The sequence below is a fragment of the Platichthys flesus genome, chromosome 9 (genome assembly GCF_949316205.1).
Source record: "Platichthys flesus chromosome 9, fPlaFle2.1, whole genome shotgun sequence".
NCBI lineage: Eukaryota > Metazoa > Chordata > Actinopteri > Pleuronectiformes > Pleuronectidae > Platichthys > Platichthys flesus.
Genome location: NC_084953.1, coordinates 16,156,367 through 16,179,424, shown reverse-complemented (window position 1 = coordinate 16,179,424; position 23,058 = coordinate 16,156,367). Strand labels below are relative to the sequence as shown.

Below are 23,058 nucleotides of genomic sequence, written 5' to 3'. Positions count from 1 at the left end.
TGCAGCTTATGATTACAAATCATTTCTGCAGTTTCCCTCCTCCTCTTCCTACCTGATGTGCCCTGCTTGGTTCATTGCTCCATGCGCCCTGCCTGCCTGTCTCCAGGATTACGGGGCTGCATGGGCCAAGGAATGCGGGCGGCAGTAATTCCCTGTTAATTTGCTAACCTGTTCAACAGTGCAGACACAACGCTCTGTAATCCCCTCGACCTCCGCCGCCACAATCGCTGCCTCCTAACAGTGCATGTGATTCATGCCTGGCCTCCATCTAGCTTCATTCACATTTCTATTGGTATTTCTGTAACTGTGAAGATTTTACACTCAGAGCAAACTGATCAAGCAGGTAAGGGTGGCGTTAATAGCACAATCAAGCAAAAATGGTAATAGTCCCACAATAATGCCTTCTACCTTGTCTACAGGTCTGAATCTATCTCAGACAACTTGGCGTCAGTGCACACATGCACTGTGTGTGTGCATGAAAATAACAACACACATATATTTGGGGTGAAGTCCCACAACCCAACCCACTCACCCACTGAGTCACACACACATTATTTACAACTCTCTCCCACCACGGCCACCAAGCATGGGACTGAAACACATGTGGAGGCCCGGCTTTTTTAACTACACTCCTAATCAAAAGGGTGGAGTCGGCTGAAATTAATATTATCTGAATCACGACGAACACACTGGAGCAATGGCAGATTTATCATGCGTTGACTGCAGGGTGCAGACGAGAGGAGATAAGAGGGACACTAGAGAGAAACTTAGGAGGGAGTCACGGAGAGGACCTCTAAAGCCACATTAATAATCAAAGACACCAGGCAGCGGGTTGAGCTGGAGGTCAATAAATAACGCAGTACTGTGGGCGGCTCAATAAATATCTTTGTCTTCAAAGCGCAGGGTGGCGCAGATAAATCACATTTCACACCAGGCTCCATCTTGGGTCAGATGCAAGTAAACCATGGGAAGCACAATTGCTGGCCTTTGTCAATTTGTATCAACAATGCAATACATAGACACACACGCAAATAGATACACACACGCATATCAGCTGTCCGCACTGGGCAAATATAATGCAACCATCCACAAGCCCACACCATGAGGCCAACACTCAGTCGTGTGCCACAAAGATGGCACCTACGCTTCCTCGAGAATCAGATTAGAGATAGCTACAACACTGGATTGTAGAACAATGTTACCGTGTGTCTACATAAACAATAAAAAGATGATTAAACTGTGTTAAACAGTCCTGGGCTATTTATTTTTGTAATGCTATAGAATTTTGTTTACATACAAGATAAAAAAAAATGTGTACCATACAAATGTATGGTATCTTTGGCAATCCTCTGGCGTCATTTTCAGCACAGTTACCAAATCAAAGTACAGGCACTTTGGGATACGGAAGAAAATACTTTCTTTTGTCATCTACAGATTATTACAATTTGGACAACATGTTTTTACTGGGATTTTGCATGTAAACGATATTGTGGTCCTGCTTAGGTTGAGGTCAAACCTTTCACCTATACCCAAACTGAGCAGTTAAGCATTAGTTATGAGTTTTTTAATGTTCAGCAGATTGCAGCCATTTTCTGACCCATGATCATTTGCCAAAGCTAATTGTCAACTTAATGTACTGCCAATCCAAACCTGCTGCTTTACATTAAACGTGTTAATGCAAGCTTCCAATGTGAAGACGCTATAGGAAGTGCAGCTGTGTAGCAAAAGACTGCAAACTATTTATAGTATCAAAATTAGACAATACAACAAGAAACAGATTTCCACAGTTTTGTTGATGAAAATGTTTCAAATACTGCAAATGAATAATGCCCACAGTGATGTCTGTAGGTATTGTGCTGCAGCATGGGTAAACGTAGTACTTCCTTCTTGTCATCTGAGTACAGAGCCTTCTACTATACAGTCATACTGCCATATGGGAAACAACTTGTGCCTTTTATGTGTCATAGTCACTCATGGTGCTGTCCTAGTCATTTATACGTTCATCATTAACATAAGAAAGAAGGATAGGTGAGGATGGCATGTGGCATATGTGTGTGTGCGGGCATGCGTGAGAGAGAGAGAGAGAGAGAGAGAGAGAGAGAGAGAGAGAGAGAGAGAGAGAGAGAGAGAGAGAGAGAGAGATTGAACAGAGAGAGGGAAGAATGTCAAACACCAACAACATTCCTGTGCTTCTCCTTGCACTGCCTGCAGCACTTTTACTTTGTCTTTTTGTCTTTTGTGTAACTTCTCTTTTCATAAGTCACCTATAGTCCTTGAAAAATAACACAAGGGAATAGGAGGACTGCAAGTATCGTCTCTGAAGGTACAAGGATAAAAAAAGTGTTCAAAAACCCTAAAGGATAAAAGTGCTACAGGTTATTTATTATTTCACATTTTCTCTCGGAACTGCCAGCAGAACCGAATCTAATTTAGGCGAAAACCTAACCTGTTTGGCTAGAGTCTTTAAAAATGAAGCATAATAATATGATTGTAAAAATAAGAGTCAAGAATGTACTGTTAAATTTACCCATTTTTTATGTCCTTTTCTAAACATTTTTCATATTTGGTTATATCTTAATAAATCTACAGTAAAAAACATAAAAAAATGGTCTTTCAAATATTGTTCGCAATGTTAGGCCTGTAGCAGGCATTGAGCACATTTGCATTACAGTTTAATGTCAGCATTATCTGCCTTTCAATACCTTCATCAATCAACTCTCGCCATTCAGTAATGTGAGCCAGAGTGCACATTCATATCTATTTGACATCTGTACACAAAACAACCTTTCACTCAAAAATAATTCCTCACCCACTGTGAGCTGACCCATGGCCTAACCATGTAATTTAGGTCCTGCAATTTAGCTCTAATTAGAGGACACCAATTTGTGCTTTATTAAAGACAGATGCACCAGGACCTAAAGCAATAATCCCTACTTTTAAACACACATAGACACTACGAGCAATTCTAGGAAATAGGTTCAGTGCAAGTTCCTCATTTAGTGATTGAGATCATTTCAAGTTATATTTAGATCATTTTGATTATTGCCCATTTCTTAAACACACTCCTTCCTTATTGAGCCCTGTTTAGTGGATTTAAAGTGAGTGTCACCTACTTGTTTTGAAAAATGGACCCACAAATCTGAGATGAGGAGTGTTTTGTTGGGTGAACAGAAAAAGTTCCTGAAACTCCATGAAACCATCATGGTGGATATTTGCCCCAATGGCCCACATTTCATTCACCTCCTCATCACTGTCGGCCCCTCGAATCCAGCCAGGCAGTCTGAGCAAGTCAGAAGTGTCCATTTTGAATTCTTTCTCATGCTCCTGCTGTTCAACATCTGGGCAGATGTGCGGCGCAGAGCCTCAGACTGAGCCGCCACCACCACCAGCAGGCCTTCAGTGCTGCTGCTCATCAGACCTCAAACCTCCTGACTTTGACACAAGTTAGCTTCACTTTCACAAAGTGCAAATTCCATGATCGTCTTTCGAGGGTATTTCGGTGTGAATGATGAAACAGCAGCGATAACATTGACAGTAAACTAGTGAGGAGTAGTGTTTCTAAATGTGTTGTTATAGTAATGTCAAGGTAACTGTGTTTGCTTTGTTTCAGCTAATCACCACAGTTTGTCCTTTATCTAAAGTTATGCCGCAGGGACTTTTCATGCTAATTCTAAAACTAGCTAACTTTGTTGTTGGTTTTAAAGCACCTCACCCGCACAGAGCGCAGAGATGCGACGTCTGCTTCGTCAGATGCGAAGGCAAAAAAAAAAAAAAAAAACGCGACCGTGACAAGTTATGAAATATGGGTTAAAACAAACAAAACACAATAATTAGAGAAACTTACCCAGAGAGAGGTGGGCGAAGCTCAGGACGAGGACTAGTGACCTGCCGGAGGAGAAACCGGGGATGTGCTGCATAGTTGCTGTAAAATCCACATAAGGTCGCCAGCCCAAAGTTGAGCTGCCTCCCGGGACGGTTCGAACAAAAAAGTGACGCTCAATGAAGAGGGACCAAACTCTCGTCGGAGGACAACTACAACATGTCCGAAGCGGCTCGACACGAGTGACGGCGACAACACGGAGCGTTTTTTTTTAACCGTCAACAACACACGCACGATGAAACTTCTCGCTGGTGCCACGGAGCAGAAAACTCCTCCACCTCCGATCGCTCCTCAGCCTCTGTAGCCACTGAGCGCGCAGAGGCAGACGCGCGTATCCTTCCGCTGGGGTCCGGCGGGGATCTATCGTCGAAGTTGAAAAAGATGGTTTAAAGAGTTGTTTCTTTCAAGGGCGGGTGTTAAAATGGAAGTTTCTGCTGTCGCTTTAAAAAACAGCAACTTTCAAGGCCCTGTGTGTTTGATACGTTTTCTGTACGGGCGCGATGTAAAATAGACACCACAGGTTTTCCTTCTCGGTGTCGTCGCGGCGGAGGAATTTTGTTTCTCATTTCTCTACTTCTCGAAGCCTGGAATGAGTCAAAATTAACCCGTTCACTGATTTTTTTTACTCCGTTTCCCTTCCTCCTCTACGCGAACTGCACGTTTCCCCCTCCGACATGTGTCTGTACACCCACTGCTCTCTGTCGCTGTTTGTTCCATACATTACTTTAGATGCCCCGCTGCAGGTTCCAGGTAGTTCGGGCACGGGGAGTGACTTTGAAGACCATAACTTCCACGGATCTCCAGAAAACCTCCAAAACTTCACTCATGGATGTTTTTGTCATGTCACAGACTCACAAAGGAAAGCAAAGGCCACACACAGGCGAGTAAATCACTGTGAGAATGATGCTTTGAGGTTTAGTAGACACTTTCTCATCTCGACTTCTGCAAACTGAAAGGTTTTATAAGCTATTAATTTGGTCTTTAAGAGTCATATATTCTTTTTTCAACGACGTTGCGGAAACATTGCAGCTATCCTAAAGTTGGAAATTATAATGATGTCATCTATGACACAAATGACAACAGATAGATGCCATAGAATTGAATTGTTTTCTGTTTTTTTTCATCAGACCTGAGATTATTGGAAATGTACTCCAATAGTCATACGATCAATCATCTGCAATCCGGGCAATTGATTAAAGTTATTTTCATGCAAAAATGCAAAAAGAAAATTCTATATTGTAAAATGTGAATAACCCTAACCCTAACCCATAATTTTTTTTTTTTTTTATACAATTGCAACTTTAATAAATGTTTAAGTATAAGTGTTTGTTTAAAAAAAAAAAAAAAAGACATTTGAAAATGTATTTTTTCCTTTTGTTTAATGAATGTTTTTAATTAACCAAGAAACTAATCATATGATTAATATAAAGCATTTCCAGTCACCTCAAAGGTCAAATGTACTGCTCAGGTTGTCAGCACCATAATAACACTTTGTTGTAGGCTCGAAGGAATGATAACATTTTTTGATCACATGATTGTATTTTTTTCTGCAGTGGAGAAACCTTTGCCTCATGCCACAGATAGACACACTCACACCAGCTTACTAAATAGTTATTGACCCCACTAATCCCAGGCTAATTATCCCATATCAGCCTGAATGATCCTGATGTAAATCACAGGCTTATCACAATAGCAAGCCCACGTCTCATCCCAGTGATTTGTTTGTCTTTACACCCTGTTAGAGAAACACTGCAGAGACTCCTGCTGCTGCGACTGGCCCTCTGTCCTCCATTCAACCCTGCTGAAAGGCTTGAAACAAGACCCCCCCCCCCCAACCCCCCATGGGTCCACACTGACAATTCTTTGTTGCTGCGGCCAATGTCAAGCTCTTGCTCTCCGTGTGTGTGTGGTTGGATGTCAGGTGCTGGCACGGCAACAAACGGCATCCAGGCATTTGGTCAAATGCTGTTTTTGTTGATGAACCCCGTCTCGTGTTTTTTTACATTATCCATCAACAAAACATATGAATTCATTCTCACAGATGGCAAAGACATCGGTAACGTAAGCCAATAGTTAATCACATCAGAGGATCACTTTGTCTGCAGCACTGTTTTCCCGATGATGTCACTCCAGATGTGGGCGACTGGTTTGGGAGAGATGGGGTGAGAGAGGGTGTGGATCCGCCTCGTGAGCAGAAAACACTGATTAGTTCCTCCCTACCATGGCGCTGATGAAAGACCTTTACCACAGCAGCCTGACACAGTTTCAAAGAGGAGAAATAAAGCGTCTTTGGGAAAGCTCCATTTTTTCGGCGCTTTGAACCACTGATGAATTAAATGCATCAACGACCCCTGACCTCAAATCTGCAGTGAGAGATGACACTCAACCCTCCAGGTTATCAAGGAACAAAAGCAGATTAGATAATTACAGTTTTGCTGTGTATTAAAATCACATTTCGATTTATTTCATTAGGCGGGAAATCTGCAGGAACAAAAACAAGACAGTGGGTGTGTCCTGAGATTTTTTTAATAACCGCTGCATGAATATTGTTTTTTATGTTGAATTCCAGGTATGACGTGCAACAGAAAAAGTAATAAAACGTCGGCCTGGATCACAGCCGTGGGCCTGGCAGGAGGGCCGCTTTCATCAACGTTGGGGCTCTTCACACCGATTTGGAGCTCATCACTCAGGGTGACTCCAGCTGTTGGCCTGTAGATTTATACCCCAGGACACGGTGTTCAGGGGGCCAGACACCGAATGACTGATTACAGGCGAGTACCCGCTTGAGAGAGTACGAGTGTGTGGGTTCATGTGCACTCCTCTTAACCATAAACACGCCATCTTCCCCCAACGTGATAGCCATGGGAAAACGAATCAGGGCCTTGAGAAGAGCGGCACTCCGGCCTTTACGTTCTAGGATGGCCGGCAGGAGAGTCAGTATGAAGAGTGTATATATGATTCCCTTCTATATTTAGTGGTGGCGGGGACTGATTCACCTCTCATTGCCCGGCTGTGGCAGCTGACTCGCTCGCATAAACAGTTGTACATAGCTGAGACATGTCTGGTTCATTGGATCTGGGCGCTTCTATATGCTTAAATGCTGTATATTAGTATTCCACAGCACTGTTAAACGTTTGTGCATGACAGATCCGGTTCAGTTAACACAAGTGTTGAACAGCAGGGGTTTTGAGCCGGCTTTACTGAGCTAAACGTTCATGCAGGAGCAATGGGTGTGAAGTGCTGATGCCATCTGTGTCCCCATCAAGACTTTTGCACATGTCGTGTGTTGATCCATAATCTATTGAATGTTGCCTTTGCCGTGTAAGCAGATCTGGGGAGCAGAAGGCTACAGGGGGTATATTTAGGGTTGATTATCACCTCCTCCTCGCTGACCTGCCTCGACTGCTGCAAAACAAGCACTCCTCTTAGACAGCTTTATATACATTTGTGTAATATGCGGCCCCTTCTTTAATAGGCTAAAAGACCATGATTATATTTTGGAGCAAAGGTTCGAGCAAACGGGTGGAAGGCGACGTTCTGCTCTGCAGTTCTCTCTCTGATAACAAGTGGCGTTCGAGAGAGCATATCAGATTAACTCAGTTTAACGTCTGCGTGACGTCGTCTGGCCACTGGAGCGGGGTCATCAAGATGAGAAGCCACATGGTGTCTGATTTACAGAGAGATGCTGAGTTGACACAAGGGTTAGGGTCAATCACAGTAAAATATTTTCCTGTGTGAACTTGAGGTTATATGAGACAAATGTCAACATCGGGGCAGATAATGCGCTAAAAATTTAAGAAAGCACACAGATCAGCACTAAATCTGTGTAATCATTTACTTGGTCAGACGTGGGACGGTGTCTAAAGAAAATAAAACCGGCGCAAGTCAAGATATATAGCCTTGCAGAATAGCCATAGATAAAAAGTGTCATTTCATAGTGTAATCTAAGATTATACTGAGGATGTCATCCGAAGTCGTAATTATTTGATTGATTGTCGAGATGATGAAACACTTTTAAAATACCCATCACGTATCCAACAGCCTCATGTTGCAGAGCGCATGCAAAACAAGGAAAAAACACCCTCTCTAATAAAAATCTCATTCGTTGTTTATGTCCTGTGGCTTTGAAAACAGAATACATGTTACACCAGTGAAGCACACCAGAACCCTTGTGTGACCAAGTGTTGCGTCGGAGATCTCAGCCAAGGGGTCCCTGGTGAGCTCAAGGGGGGGGAGTTGGCAGAGGGGTGAGGAAACAGGTGATGAGGGAAAGGTGTGAGGAGGTGGAGGAAGGAGAGAGGGAGGGAAAGCATTTATGTAAACACGTCCTGTAAGGTGACCTGGGGCTGTGGAAGGGCCAGGTGGACAGGAATGTGCTGTTGTGTGTGGATGGGATCCTCCCTAGAGCGCCCCGGCCTGCCCACCGTCACCCCACACTAGCGGGCTATTTATATTGCACTGTGGGAAAATGACGGCCCAAGCTGTGTCATCTGGGTTCTGCATGGTTTATAATGCCCTACCATAACCCCTACACACACACACACACACACACACACACACACACACACACACATGCATGACACATACAGGGTTCCAAACTCCCTTAGTCACAAACAACTTCAGGATAAACTACAGTAGGAAAATGACGAGGAAACAGTTTTGGGACACTTCAATTTTAACATGAACACATGTACTCACGGACACACACATGGGGGGGCATTATTCATATGAGCAGAATTTTCATTTGTTTAAGGCAAACATTCCTCTGTCCTCTTAAAGTGTCCCTCTGGCATGAACTTGGAATAATGTCGGCTGCAGGAGGCAAATATAAAGAAATAAAACAAAAGCGGAGGTGAGAAATTTTGAAACACGTAAGCATGCAAACACAAAGCAGATTATAAAGACTATATTTTTGGATTGGATTGGATTGGATTCAATTTATTGTCATTACACAGAGTACACAGTATTTAAATAGCACTATTCAAGTCTTGGTGACCACTTAAAGCGCTATGCAGTACAGGTTTTTTTGCCATTTGCTGTTTTTTGCACCCGTCCACACACACATTCATACAGTGCAGCCAACCTAACCTCTGAACGAATAAGCCAGTCAGCTCCCACCCAAAGGTCGTCTGAATCTTTCTCCCATACATTAACACACACAGGGATGCACATTTTAGCACAGACGTCTGCACACACTTGTGCACGCAACAGTGCCAACAAATAAACATGCCGAAAATACTGACACGCACATTTGGGACCCTCTTCCATCATGCCCAGGGGTCCCTGAGGCCCGAGGGTGCAGGAGGTCAAACTAATCATCCACAGTCCATGATGTTTACCACGCAGGCGGCTTGAGAACTAAAGCGACTGGATAGAGAGGAGAACTGATAGTAAAACAGGAATAAAACATAATGTTTAGGTTGAGGCTACGATTCATTTGGTTTTATTCTGTCGTGAAATAATATATAAACACACCTACCAAATAAAGATGCTAAACAAATCACAGATAGATTCATCACAGTATAAAACATGGCAATGCAAGGACACCATTAAGTTATGTGATAGAAGGAAACAAGCTGTAACACTAACATGTAATAAACTGACTTATGACGCAGAATAAAAGCACTAAGGGTTAACGTGACTTACTTCCACAGTTTTCACAGAAGCGTCTAATTACATTCTGAGTATTTGATATCAACAACACCAACTTGAATCATTTTTTCAGCGTACACTTCATCCTCATTCCTCAAGTCGTAACGTGTGCGGGCCGTGTTTTTCTGCGTGTTTGCGTGTTCAACTCACATGCTGAAAGTTATAGAGTCTAAAGTGAGTGTGCTCGGGCGTATCTTTCCAGGGTTACGTGTATCATAAATCCACAAGCCGCCAAAAGACAGGCATGGCTGGAATTCACACTTCAGCCCTCACTTTCTCACAGGCTCTGTGCAGCATTGTGTGTGTGTGTGTGTGTGTGTGTGTGTGTGTGTGTGTGTGTGTGTGTGTGTGTGTTCAAATTCTAGCCTTTATTCTGTATAGTGCGTATGAACATTTAGCAGAAGAATCACGCTGTGTGTGTGGGTTTGGGTCAGACACTATGAATAAATCAACAATACTATCTGTTTGAAGAAATGTAGAAACAAATGATGAAACTGGGCACTGGCTCACGGCTGTGAACACAGCATCTCTTCACTATTGTTAGTGTGACATACATTTATGTGTTACCATCACTTTCTCTCTTCCCACTCTATATCCTGTTTTTGTTTAGGGCATATTATTACCCATCTGACGGGCACTTCTAGAACACAGCACAAGATGTGGGTAAATATGTGGTGCTGGGAAAAAAAGGTAATTTATTGCAAGGGTTTTATGACAAAGTTAAAGGTCTACTCTTTTTTTTAAATACACTCAAGATTATGGCAGTAAGGTGCGAGGGGTCATCATTGGACAGTGATAAAGAATACACAGAGTGCAGAGCAGGTCTCGGGCTGTGGAATCGACTCTGTGCCCCTGTGAGAAGTTCCCTGTTCCCAGGACCCGGTGTGTACGTTCGGGGGGGCAATAACTCATCAGGTCCCTTGACTTCCTCTTTCGGCCTTCGGCGTTTTATGGCCCTCTCCGCTGCCATACAGCTGCTGTCTCCACAGCTTCCCTGTTCTGTGATTGGAGGAGCGGGGAGTTTGAGGGAAGAGGATGAAAGGGAAGAGACCAGGAAGCAGCTGGGATGAGGTGGGAAGCTGCTGTGATATGGGATGGAGCGAGTTTTTATAATAGTAATTACAGATTCCCTGGTGGTCCATATCTCTCTGCATCTTCCCACAACGCGTGTGAAGTGTGGCGTTTAACTTTTGACTTTTAAAACCAAGCTCTTTAAAATCTACAAGGAAGGACATTGTTAAAACGGTGTTTCTTTTCTGCTGCCTAAGGAGTTTACAGTAAATTATAATTGTTCACTTTACACAGTACAAACCACTCTAGACCTAGAGAGATGTCTGTCCATTAATTTGAAAATCTTGAAAGTCCTCTGGTATAAATGTTTATGTTTCCCTGGGGAGGAATTATAATCATTTTGTTTATGTCCTGGTGGTTTCATATTGTGCAACCTGCAATTCAACATTTTTGCTCAATGCACTCAACCAATCACGAGTCAGCCTCTATCGCAACCTTTCACCCCATTTCTATGGCCTCACATAACTAAATATAACCAAACCAAAAACTGAACACATGGACAAACATCAGAGGGATAAGAACTACCAGAAATGAAAGAAACCATCTTTTAATAAAACTTTATTTGACATATGCTTTGACTTTTTAGTTTGGCTCACGTCCCATCCACTTACATGGAGGAGGTGGGGTTATGACCTATTGCAGCCGGCGATCAAGGCGACTTTGGCTTCCCTTTGGAAGAGACGTCCTGTCGTCCATCTTTAAACCCAGTGTATGCTCTGACGCTGTGGGTAAACACAACCCGACAGAGGAGCCGTCGTCTAGTCTGTTTTTGTGTTTGGTCACCTAAGGAAACAAGTCAGTTGGGTTGTTGTTTGAAAGTCAATACTCAACAGTTCTGAATGTTGTATGAACATCGCATTGTGCAACCAATAACACATTTGAGATGGTTCACATTTGAGATGGTTCGGGGATAAGTTGACTGGAATTTAACTGTGATCTCATCCAAACCCAGTGTTTATTAGGATGTTGTGTAAAATAGTCTGGGGGATTTTCCCCTCCTGTTTTTGACAGCGCCAGAGGTTGAGGTCTGCTCCCCCCTCCAGGGAATAGATGGAGTTGTCAGGGTGCAACAGGGCATCCGCCTCTAACTTCTTCAGTGTGAGCCTTCATTAATAATATCACGTCTGTGAGCTTCAGTGGGCCTTGGGCACACAGGGCAAGAATGAATTAGTTTCTGCAGCCGAGCGTGCAATCTGTCTGCAAGTCTGTTTCCCCTCAGGGGCCGAGGCTGGTCGGCCCAAAACACAACTGACGCTCTTTCAACTGCGTCTGGAACCGCACGCCCGACTGTTCCAGTGACTCTGAGACAAGGCGGCTGCAGATCAAGGTTGAGGTCACGTTGTTTGAATGTCCTGTTTCTTTAAGATTGCACAAGTCTCCGGAGGAGTCTAGATGGGGGTGGACGGTCTTGTTGTTGCGACCTGTGTCTTTGACAGGGAATTTAATCAAGATAGGATAATGTGTGTTGGCAGAATGACACATCAAAGGTTTTGATTTTGAAAATAGATACAGTACATGTGTCGAAGGCACTACTCCACCAGTGTCATGTAAGTGTGTGTATTTGTAAGTGTGTGTGTGTTTAAATCAGTCTATGTGTGTTTAGTACATGCGCCGTATTCCTGACCCCTGATCACATAAAGTATTTTAATCCAATCAGCTTCGTTTTCACATGACTGTCACACACTCGCTGCTGCTATGGCAACCCCGCAGAGGAAGGAGAGAAAGTGCTGGAGCGCGAGAGAGGGGTTCGTTGTCCTCTCTTTAATCACTGTGACGTTTGCACACACACAAACACGAATACACACAACTCACACATAAGCCTCATGGATTTTACACTTATATGTAGGTGAAACACTATATTCATATTTAATTAAATAAGTGCATATTTCTAACTTTACAAAAACACCATCCCTCTAATGTAATGACTTGCGAATATGTGGCAGAGATAGAAAAGTCAAAAAGTCACGGAAAAGGATGAAGAGTAACAACTAAAATTAGGTTTAAATATCAATTGTAATAAAATCATGAGAAACACACAACTGCTAATTCTAAAGTTTTGTCTAGAAAGTCAAGAATTCAGAGAGGAATTTTTACTTCGAATTTTCCATGGTCAGCATTATCAAACAAATTTAACCCTGAAATTAAATTCTAAATTAGAGATATATGCATTTTACTACAATCACAGATTTTTACCTTGGCCAGGAATCCATGTTCTTTAACATTGCATTTTGAGATTTTCATAGGGAGAAATTCCCATAGAATAATTCTCAGATCTGGATAACAAAATCCCACATATGATGGATATTAATGAATATGTGGAAACCAGTACAGCTTGGGGGGACGGTTGAGGTATGTGCTCTACTAAGAGCTATTTTAGCTTGTAGCAGAATTAAAAATTATGCTTTCTGGGGAAAAAAAACAGAATGGTGATAAGATCATTTCTATAGTTGCGCAGTTGCTGCTGCAGATTTGACAGATAAATGGTCACTGCTGCAAATATGTGCACAGACCAGATTATGAAAGGGAGTTAACTCTTCTAACAACTGAGGCCACACTCACGAATACCCACTTCCCTTGAGAGGTGAAAAGGTTAGGCTTTGCCCTGTGGTTGGTTCGTGACGTGCCAACCTCTGCTGCGTCTCTGGGGTTTTTTGTCTGTCACATTTCCTGTTCTGCTTCAAGTTGAAGTGTCAGGCTGCTGCTGTTTCTGCTTACAGTGCTCGTCACTCTTACGTCTACTGAATGTGCTAGAAACCTGCATCAGCAGCACTGTGTTTTTTTTTCTACCTCTGGTATTGAGCTCAGTTAATAAGAGGTCACAGGCAGCAGCTGAAGTTTCCCGGTAGGGAGAGTCTGAGCCTCACTTTAAGCCGTGTGCACAGCATGCCATCTCCTGGTCATTGATGGTACAAATATACACAAACGCTATTAAAGTATTAAAACATATTTTTGAATATGTAACTAATATATATATATATATATTAGTTATATATCAACACTGATTAAAAAATGTAACCATTCACATTCACTACAAGCATGATGGCTTCCAGTGGCACAGTGTGTACAGTAGACTGCCGAGTGTGAACATCACATAAGAACTCAGGGTTTTTATACACTTATATCCAAAGATTATGTTATTATAATAATAGAGCTTTATAAATATAAAAGACACAAAAGCCGACCCTTACCCTATGCATTTAAAAAAATCCATGTAACAGATGAAAGGTTAGTCATGAGTCAAGAATAAACAAAGAAATATATGAACACTACAGTTGTGATATAACTTGAAACATGGCCCACAATCACAATAATAATCCCCACTCTTCCCCATCTGCATGCCGAAGTGTCCTTGGCAACATACTGAACCCCTAAAATTGGCAGGAACTCATCCACCTATTTATAGCACAATATCTTACACTATGTAAATTTAAAACAAATATAAATTAAATTAAATTAATCCTGCGCAGGATGTGCGCAGTCCACTTCTGAGCAGGAGGTAATTATCTAATAAAATATTAATCATAAATGAAAAAATAAAATAAATAAAAAACAGAAAATAAATGAAAAGTACATTTTCACCACTTTCTAATTTTCTGCAAATTTTGGTTGGAATTTGAGCATGTTAAAGCCCTCAAAACTCAATTCATTTGACTAAAAAATAATAATAATAATCCTTACAATTTCAATACACACGACGAGTGTTTGAGAAGAGGATCACATCAACTGTTGGCAATTCCTCCTGATTGTGTGAGACCAAGTCAACAATGAGAATCTTGTACAACTTTAAAATCACTCAAGTTCATCTAACAAATAATTTTATTCGTGGATAACATACATAACAGAGAAAGTGAAGATGTCCGTTCCAGCAGAGAGGAAACAGCAGTTTCAAGAACCCCTCAGCCTGAAACCCCTTTAAAATGAAGTGGAGAGACGTGTGTAAACTTCATACAAAGTAAAAGGACCCAACCAGACAGCAAATACATTTTCCTTTTTTATGTCTGGTTACAGAAAGGTGCTGATGGACAGTCACAATGTAAGGGGAGCGTAAAGGGAGTGTGGTCACATACAGTGGACACAGGGTTCAGGGTGATCTGGTTAGGGAGTCTGTGAAAATGACTGGAGCGCGGGAGGTGGGGGCTGAATGTTACATTAAACTCTTTACAAACAGCAAAACCTCCACAAGATTATCTTTGGGTCCCTCTTTGTCCATATGAGACAGGCATCTTAATGATCCACCGTGACACACACACACGCAGCCATCATCTACACCTACTTTAAGCCTTCTTCTTTTTTTCTTTTTTTATTATCAATCAACTTACAAGGGAAGCCTGGAATATACATTTGTGCTGATTCAAACTTAAATGACCCTCCCCTGCTAACCAAATAACTCCTCTCATTTTACAAATAAACAGAATACATCACTCTCCTCCTGTTCTTATTATCATTACCTTTCCCCCCCGCTAACAATGTTCGTTCAGTCCTTATAGACACAAGTGATCAAGGCTTATACAGCATTTCTAAAGTCTATTTAACTTTTTGTATGTTGTCACTGGGCCTATTAACTAACCGAGGATTTTGATTTCCAAATATCTGTAGCTATAGCACATACTATATGTTATAGTATATATATATATTACTACTACTTTTTGTTTTGCTCAGGATAAAAACAATGTAGGTTGTTGATTTATCTTCACTGTATTATTATGCAGTATACGTGGTTTAATCAGTCACTCCTGGTACAGTACAGCTTTGTAATCTCACAAAACAATTTCCTTCGTTCCTGCACACAAACTCAATATAATTATTAATAATACAACTATGTATTATGAGATTATGTATATTCAGGTAACACATCCATGGACATGCGAGAAGAGAATGGAGGAGGGTAGGTCTGTAAAGTCTTATTAAGAGCAGGGATCCTGTTTTTAGGCAAAGGCGACGGCTTTTCTTTGCGTCTGGAAAAAAAATTCAACACTTCCTTCCTCTTTTTTTCCTCTTTCTCTTTCACTCTCTCAGAGCCACCAGAAGCGTACATAGACGATGAGCATGATGAAAAAGACACCACCGGCCGCCAGCTTGGCATAAGTTGAGCGGGTGTTCAGATACTTGGCGTCGCTCCTGTACTTCTTCGACACGGAGGACAGGTTGCTGGCCTTGGAGTCGAGGGCTGCGTGGAGGAGAAAGCGGAGGAAAGGGATGAGGAGGAAAAAACAAAAGTGGAAAGACAAGAGTGAGAGAGGAAGGAGGGCGAGACACAGATAAGAGCAATAAAGAAACCTACAAGCTTTTGGTTTTCCAATGTGTGAACAAACACGATGCGTCAGTTTAAGCCGAGGGGAAAACTCACCAGAGAGAGCCTCTCCTCTCTGCAGCACCTCCTCGATGTTCGCCACCATGATCCGCTGCACGTCCTGGAGCTCTGTGTTGATGTTGCCCAGATTCCTTCTCGCTCGACTGTCAATGTAGGACTTCTTGGTTTTTTGGATGTACGTGTCTGATGAGGAAAAGCAGTTTTAGGGCAGGGAAATGTGGTTACTCAAATATTCCAGTGCGTGTATAGTTGTGAATAGGGCCACCTTCCACAAGTCATAAAACCAACAAACATTATAATAATAATAATAACTTAAATTTGTAAAGTTCCTTTCAAGAGACACAAAGACGCTTTACATGTTTAAGGACATATTGAAGCTGACAGACACAAAAATAAGAGCAGATTATTTGGCCTCTGTCTGCAATGGGGACAATCAGCACTCACTCCCTGGTCCAATGACTCTGCAGAAGACAGGTTTTTCTGATCTGCAATGATGGAAACAAGACACCACGCAGAGTGCACTTAGTGGCAAGAGAGTGAGGTGAGGGTTTCTCTTTTCATTGCTTTTGTGCCTGAGTCACCGTCGGGGGAAAACCACTTTTTTAGCAGATTAAACCCGGTTTAAAATACCTGCTTATACCTGCTAATTTAGCTCCACTTTAAAGGTCGACTGTTACACCTGTATGTCTGCTTGTCTGAGAATCTTCATCTTCTCTGAGAAATTGTTGTAGTGACATAATGACCACAGAACCACTTGATGCAGAGGGCGAGTTTGCTTCTTATGATTTCCGGTGTTGTGAGTGATCAACAGGGGACCATGATGTGTAACAGAGTGCTGAAAGTATAAATATATGTTTTTTTGCAGTTGAGACAAAAAACTGGCCTCGAGTCTCTGCAGTCATTTGACCGAACGTTGACATAAAAGTGATGCAGTGGGGAGCCAGAGAATTTTGGGCCAAAGTAGCAGAGAAGCTGAATGTCCTGCAGCTCTCTGTAGTTGAGATGTATCGTGGTAATGTGATTCTCAGGTTTTGAAGAAGAAGAAAGCATTGAATAAAAAAGATTGCAGCTCTGGTTCTCTTGCATCAATTTTGATGCTTTATTAAAAATTGGCCAATGTGACAATAACAACACAATAAAAGGTAGCTACAGTGTGATGCTAAATCAGCGGCGATCTCTTTTTAGCAGGTTAGTCATACACTACATGTTATTGTATGTCATTTTAATGTAACCTGAGATGAAAATACTGCAAACAGTGTGTAATCAAGCTTTTAAATTCATGTTTGTGCACAAGAAGAGAAAAAGAGGTCTGAGGATTGTCTTGATTGTTGGGTTTTTTACCCTAACACTTACCCTAACATGTATGCAACTAAACCTATTTTGCCCCATATTAGCTGACACAAGCTTATTTGAATCAAACAAGAAGTGGATACCTAAATCCATAATTAACAGGACTACAGATCCGGTATTGATTTGACACCAGCGATGTGACCAAAGGTGTAACATACATCATTTTGTTCTTACCAAATTCGATGAAGGAGTACGGCCGGGATACTGTGGGAACCTTCTTTCCATGCTGCTCATGAAACTCTGCCTGCAGGTCTTCTATGTAAGCAAAGGCCAGCTTCTTGGGGAAACTGGCTTCACAAAGCACAAGGTAGACAACTCCTTTCTCTATAAAATAGCTGCAGGAAGAAAAAAGGTAGAAATACACCCACAAGGTGCCATTTGTCAGCTTGGATCTCAACTGTGACAGAACAACTACAAAACTATCTAGAAACCATTGCGGGGAACCCAGAGGTGTGTTGTACGGATTTGTTTTTCTAAACATGTCCTCCTCTTTTCGTACGACTCCATACTCACTGAAATGCCATGGCCCCAGCCTCTAAAGTGCAGCGTGTGGGACTCTGGTCATTGAGCTTCCTGAAGAGCTGCTTAGCTTGACTCTGATACTGCTGGAGGTCCCGACCCATCTAACCAGAGAAAAAGAGCGATGACAGTCACCACACATTACACTCACATCTCACACAGAACATTAAAAAAGGGCAAGAAACTGAATTTTGTTTGCCTCGATGGGCAGGTTGAGTTACCAGGAATTTAAAGTGTGGTGACCACACAGACAACAATCATTCTATTTTATGTGACAGTGTCACTTTCTTGCCCTGTAATGTGTTGAAAATAAATACTGGGTAAAGACTAATTGGTGTGATGCTACATCTGATACTGAAGGCATCAAACAGCCACTCCAACTTATTGTATATTCTTTATATTCACCAATTATCTTGGGTATTTGTAAAGTTTTGAGAGTCATCCCCTTCATTGAATAATAGATTCTTCCCTGCAACATTTGTAGCATCACATATAAAAGTGTAAGAAGTTGAAGCACAGAGCAGAGAAACTACAAACCTTTTCACTTCCCTTTTTGAAGGCAAAAAAAGAGAGTGAGGGGAAAAAGGTTAGACTTTTGAAAAGTCATGCTCAATAATCACCAATAAGGGTCAATAAAAACATTGGAAAAAGTTACAAATGGCATCCATTTGAACATTTTACATGTTTCCAGGTTAAAACATTAATCTGTGTCTTGTGTGACCTCAGAGTTACGAGAGTACAACCCTACTCAGTGGATTAACCCTTGCAGCCCCATTGTTTATGTGCAAAAGCTACGGCCAGCATCTCATTTGATTGGTCTTAAAAAGTCTTAATCACAAGAACCATAAAATCACAAAGGAGATATGTATATGCAATAAAGGACCATTATGTAGGCTATAGTGACGTCTAGCGGAGAGATTGTGTATTGCAATGTGTCTCTGATTAGCTATAGTTGGCTAATCAATGAGTCAATAAATCTGACTTTCTAAAGCATATTTGCGAAATACTATTATCAGCCGATTTATTGGTGGGGTTTAATAGATAGTATCAATAAAAGTAGATAAAATACAAGTCCAAAAACAAATGTGAATTAAAGCAGATGTATGTGTTCAACCTAAGAAACATCTAAATAGACTAATGGACCTGAAACCTGGAGATCATCCTTTGTGGCCTTCTGAGTTTTGCCTCAATCTACTGAACGCGTCTCGCTGTGGACTGACGGATTATCTGTCAGTTTGGAAGACTTGGATCTTACCGAGTTTAGACTCAGCGAGAAGCTGCAACAAAAATTTAAAATGTCCACACGAGCTGTAAGATGCTGAGAGGGTTTGGATCAGCAGTGGAACCCGGGATCTCTGAGGAGTGACTCAGTGCCCCTGTGTAAATAGAAGTCAGGCTCCGTGTGCAGACAGGCCTCCTCCACTTGTCACCTCCACTCAGGGATCTCATTAAAGTTTCATACAGCAGCCCCTGGTCGAGACCTGGAGTCCACATCTGGAGTCCCACCACCTCCCCACCCCCCACCCCGGCTGCGCACTGTTGGCTAACGTGTCACTGGAGCATTTGCACATAAGTTGGGAGGCGTTCTACAGCTGGAGCCTGAACACTGACGCTGGACTGACACAGAACAACTGCATACGGGGATCGAACCTGTTCGTCCTCCTGCATGGAGGCGGCCAGCGGCAGGCCGTCCGCCAGCCGGGCGATCATCGTCAGCAGAACCATGTCTCCGCCGTCCTCTGGTGTTCCTCCGCCGGCCGGTGAAAGGTCTGCAGGTGCCTGACTGGACCCGGAGCTGACGAGCTGGAAACTGACAACAGAGCAGGACTGACGCGCTGAGCTGGCCGGAAACGCTAGAGCTTTGTTGTGCCACTGCCGAAGGCTTCCGTGCTGCTGTCAGACGGAACCAAAGGCGACCTCAATTTGAATTCCGTCTCAGCTTCGTGTTTATGAAGTGACGATGCTTTTCCTAAATCTTTAATTTTCTTCGTAAGATTCTCACCCCCATCGTGTTTACTCGTCATCATTTTCAAGTAAAGTCAATTCTATTTATATATCACATTTTATATGACAAGCAGAGACGCAGTATGCTTCAAGATAATACACAAAAATAAACTACATTAGACCACTGAACACAAGACATAACATTTATGACATATAAATGAAGATGTAAATACATAAATGAATAAAAGGGAATAAAAACATGACAAAAAATGTGCGATGTAAATACATTAGGCAGATAATTAGGTATAAACACATAAACACATTAAAGAGGATTCACAAATACCTGACAAGACTAAACATATGACATAAATGGTATTCATAAAAATGAGGAAACTTGGGATAAAAATGAACATATATTTTCAAATGCCAATTCATTTTAAATAAATGAAAGACAATAAAGCGAATACAGTAAAAGATACAAACAAATAAGACAAAACAGAAGGTTAAAAAATGTAAAACTTCTTGTAAAGTCAGTGGGAGCTTTTACTGTAATAAAATGTTGCCAAGCTGATCTGAGCCTTTACATAAGCCATCCTCCATTTTCTTCTTATTACAGAGAGCTGTGTCATTATTGCGCCACGAAACGATATATGTCCTTTGCACCGTGGAGCAGCCAAAGACCAAGATGAGCCAGTGAGTTAATCTGATAGTGATAGCTCTGACAAGCAGTCATTGGGGGGCAGCAGTGTCCCCGCCGAGGCAACAGGGGGCAGCATTGTTCCAATTGAAGCATTGCAGCGAACTGAAAATGGGAATGGGAATTTAAGACTTACCTGCATCGTGCATGTAGATTATTACATACCAAATTTTTTGTTTTATCTCATGAGAGTAAATATCAAGTCAAGGTATCACCCAGGATTTATCATTAAGATCTTATAGGTACACTCATAACGATATGTTGCAAAAACAGACTTTGTAGAATGGCCCAACAGTTCCCTTAAATTCAACGAAGCTGCATGATATTACACACAGTCGTAGTTATCAGCCCGACTTTTTCTTACATTTACATCCATGGTTAGCCAATGAAAATGTACACAGGGTTGGCCCTGTTGTTTATGTGTTTATGTGTATGGTTCTTTCAACCATCTTGTACATCTCGTACACTGACGGCTGCAGAAACCCAACCAGGGAGACATATTCTAAATTTTGCAGATGACTCGGTCCCAGTGATCCTGTTACAGGGGAGCACCTGGCCCAGCAGTGGACGATGAGATAACTTTTTTTAATTAAATGTCAGTAAAACCAAAGATGTGTATAGATTTTAGAACAAAGTCATATCCAGCAACTCAAACCGCTATCAATGGAGAGGTTGTGTCCAGAGTCATAAGTACCGTCTTGACTTCCTCGAAAAGCTCAATTGGTTTGTTGTGTACAGTACACTGATGACACTATTTCACAACTCAATAGTACAGTCTGTCCTCACCCTTGGTTTTATCACCTGGTTTTGGAATCTCTGTGTTGGGGACAAGCTGCAACACATTAGTCAGGTCACCTGTATGATCTTCGGTTTGAGGTTACCTGACCTGTTTCTCACCTCAGGCCATCAAACTATTCTATTCCAATGATGACTTAGTTATTAGACAGTTCCTGTTCACTCCTTTGATGAGGATCTCCGTTTTCTGTTGTTATCTGATGTGATGATGTATTTGAATCTTATCGTTACTGTGTCCGAGTCTATGTGCCTGTGTTTCCTGTGAGTTTATGTTTGTTGTTGTTTTGCCTGGCTGCAAAACAAATTTACCCCCCCCCCCCCACACACACACACACGCACAAACACACATCCTGAAACCGCAGTGAAAATCTTCTTCTCTTCCAAACTCCACGGTCAGATGAGTAATGGAGGGCTATGCAGGGTGAAGGAAATTAAAGCCCAGATGGTGAAACAGTTCACCAGTCCCCCTCCCGACCTCTGAGCCTTGTGACTTGTGATAATAGAGTGTCACAGGTGGTGTGTCCACAGGGAGTCACTATCACAGGCTGCGGCCCCGACACCACAGGCCCAAGCCAAGTGACCTCTGGCTGCTTGAAGATCATGGAGGCAAGACATGGTGTGAGCTGAAGAGCAGACGTGTAAATCTCATCACTGGATATTTGATAGAAAATCAGTTCAAGGTGTCACATTTTGTTTGCGCTTCACCGAGTTCAATTCAATTCACATTATTTTGAATATGGGCTGTGCAGTGCAAGGAATGTTAAGATATTCAAAAGATTTGATTAACAAAGACATAAACAATAATCAAAAGACTGATTTAATTTCTGTTACTAAAATACACACAAAAATATAGATAGTAATAAATTACAAAAAATACAGCTCTGACAATCACACTCGAAGTAGAGAAGTATTATTAGGAAAAAAAAAAAAGTAAAAGTACATGATGTGCAGTTAATGGGCTCCCGTGACTGAAATCTTTTACCCCAAGCTTTAAAATCACAAAAAATCTTTTTAGCCCAGGTTTTGAATAAGGATAGTTTGTTTATTTTATTGTGTTAACATTCAACTGTTTTGGTCTTTGCCTCCGTGGGTAACGTTTTCATCAGTTGACTATTGCTGTGTCGTCTAATCACCATTTGGTCGGTAGTGTTCTCTGCCGACTGTGTACTCATGTTGATCATCCCATCTTGTTTCCTCTCCCTGATTGGAAACTCAGCTTCCACTTGTTGCTTCATAGAAACACGGCAGCAACACAGCCACTGAAAGTGAACTGAGGACGATCACTGCACACGCCTGAGGTAAAATGTCTTTATTCATGCAAGTGACTCAATCATACACCTTCAGGGTAAAGCCTGACTTTACTAGTATGAATGCCATGCTTTGCCTCGCCGAGCTAGGTTCTGTTGAATACAAATGTAATATTATAAAAATATTGAAGCCCTCATAATGAAAGATGGGTTAAACTGAGGATGAGTTAACATGTGCAACACCAAATGAACTCATTAATTGTGAAGCAGTTGCTGCGTTTCTACCTAACCCAAATCTAAACCTAACATTTACCTCTATTTATCCTTAACCTGAGCCTAAACTTAAACTTGACTTCAACCTAAATATTTAATTAACCTTACCCTAAACCTAACCTTAAACTCTCTTAACCCTGACCCCTAACCCATTTAATCCTAACCTGACTTTAACATATATCTATACTTCACCTAGCCTAAACCTATCTTTAACCTTATTCTTACCTTACCTCTCTCCCTTCCCTAACCCGAATGCCCTCACACAATCAATCATAACCTAATCTTGACCTAATCCTAATTTAAGCCAGTCCATAACCTA

General features: G+C 41.8%; 2 protein-coding genes across 2 annotated transcripts in view; both read right to left on the bottom strand.

Moving 5' to 3' along the window:
- Positions 1–4,285, bottom strand: part of notch2 (notch receptor 2) — a 44,595-nt gene extending 40,310 nt beyond the window's left edge. Inside the window, exon 1 of the mRNA XM_062395077.1 lies at positions 3,845–4,285. Coding sequence (XP_062251061.1) covers positions 3,845–3,917 — 73 coding nt within the window. The 5' untranslated portion in view covers positions 3,918–4,285. The remainder of the gene's footprint in view (positions 1–3,844) is intronic.
- Positions 4,286–14,401: 10,116 nt separating this feature from the next.
- Positions 14,402–19,643, bottom strand: sec22bb (SEC22 homolog B, vesicle trafficking protein b). The gene is made up of 5 exons (XM_062395535.1): positions 19,434–19,643; positions 17,778–17,887; positions 17,439–17,599; positions 15,951–16,097; positions 14,402–15,770 (listed from the first exon to the last, which is right to left on the bottom strand). Exons 1-5 carry the CDS (start codon positions 19,506–19,508, stop codon positions 15,616–15,618), a joined length of 648 nt encoding a protein of 215 aa, XP_062251519.1. The 5' UTR covers positions 19,509–19,643; the 3' UTR covers positions 14,402–15,615.
- Positions 19,644–23,058: the final 3,415 nt, after the last annotated feature.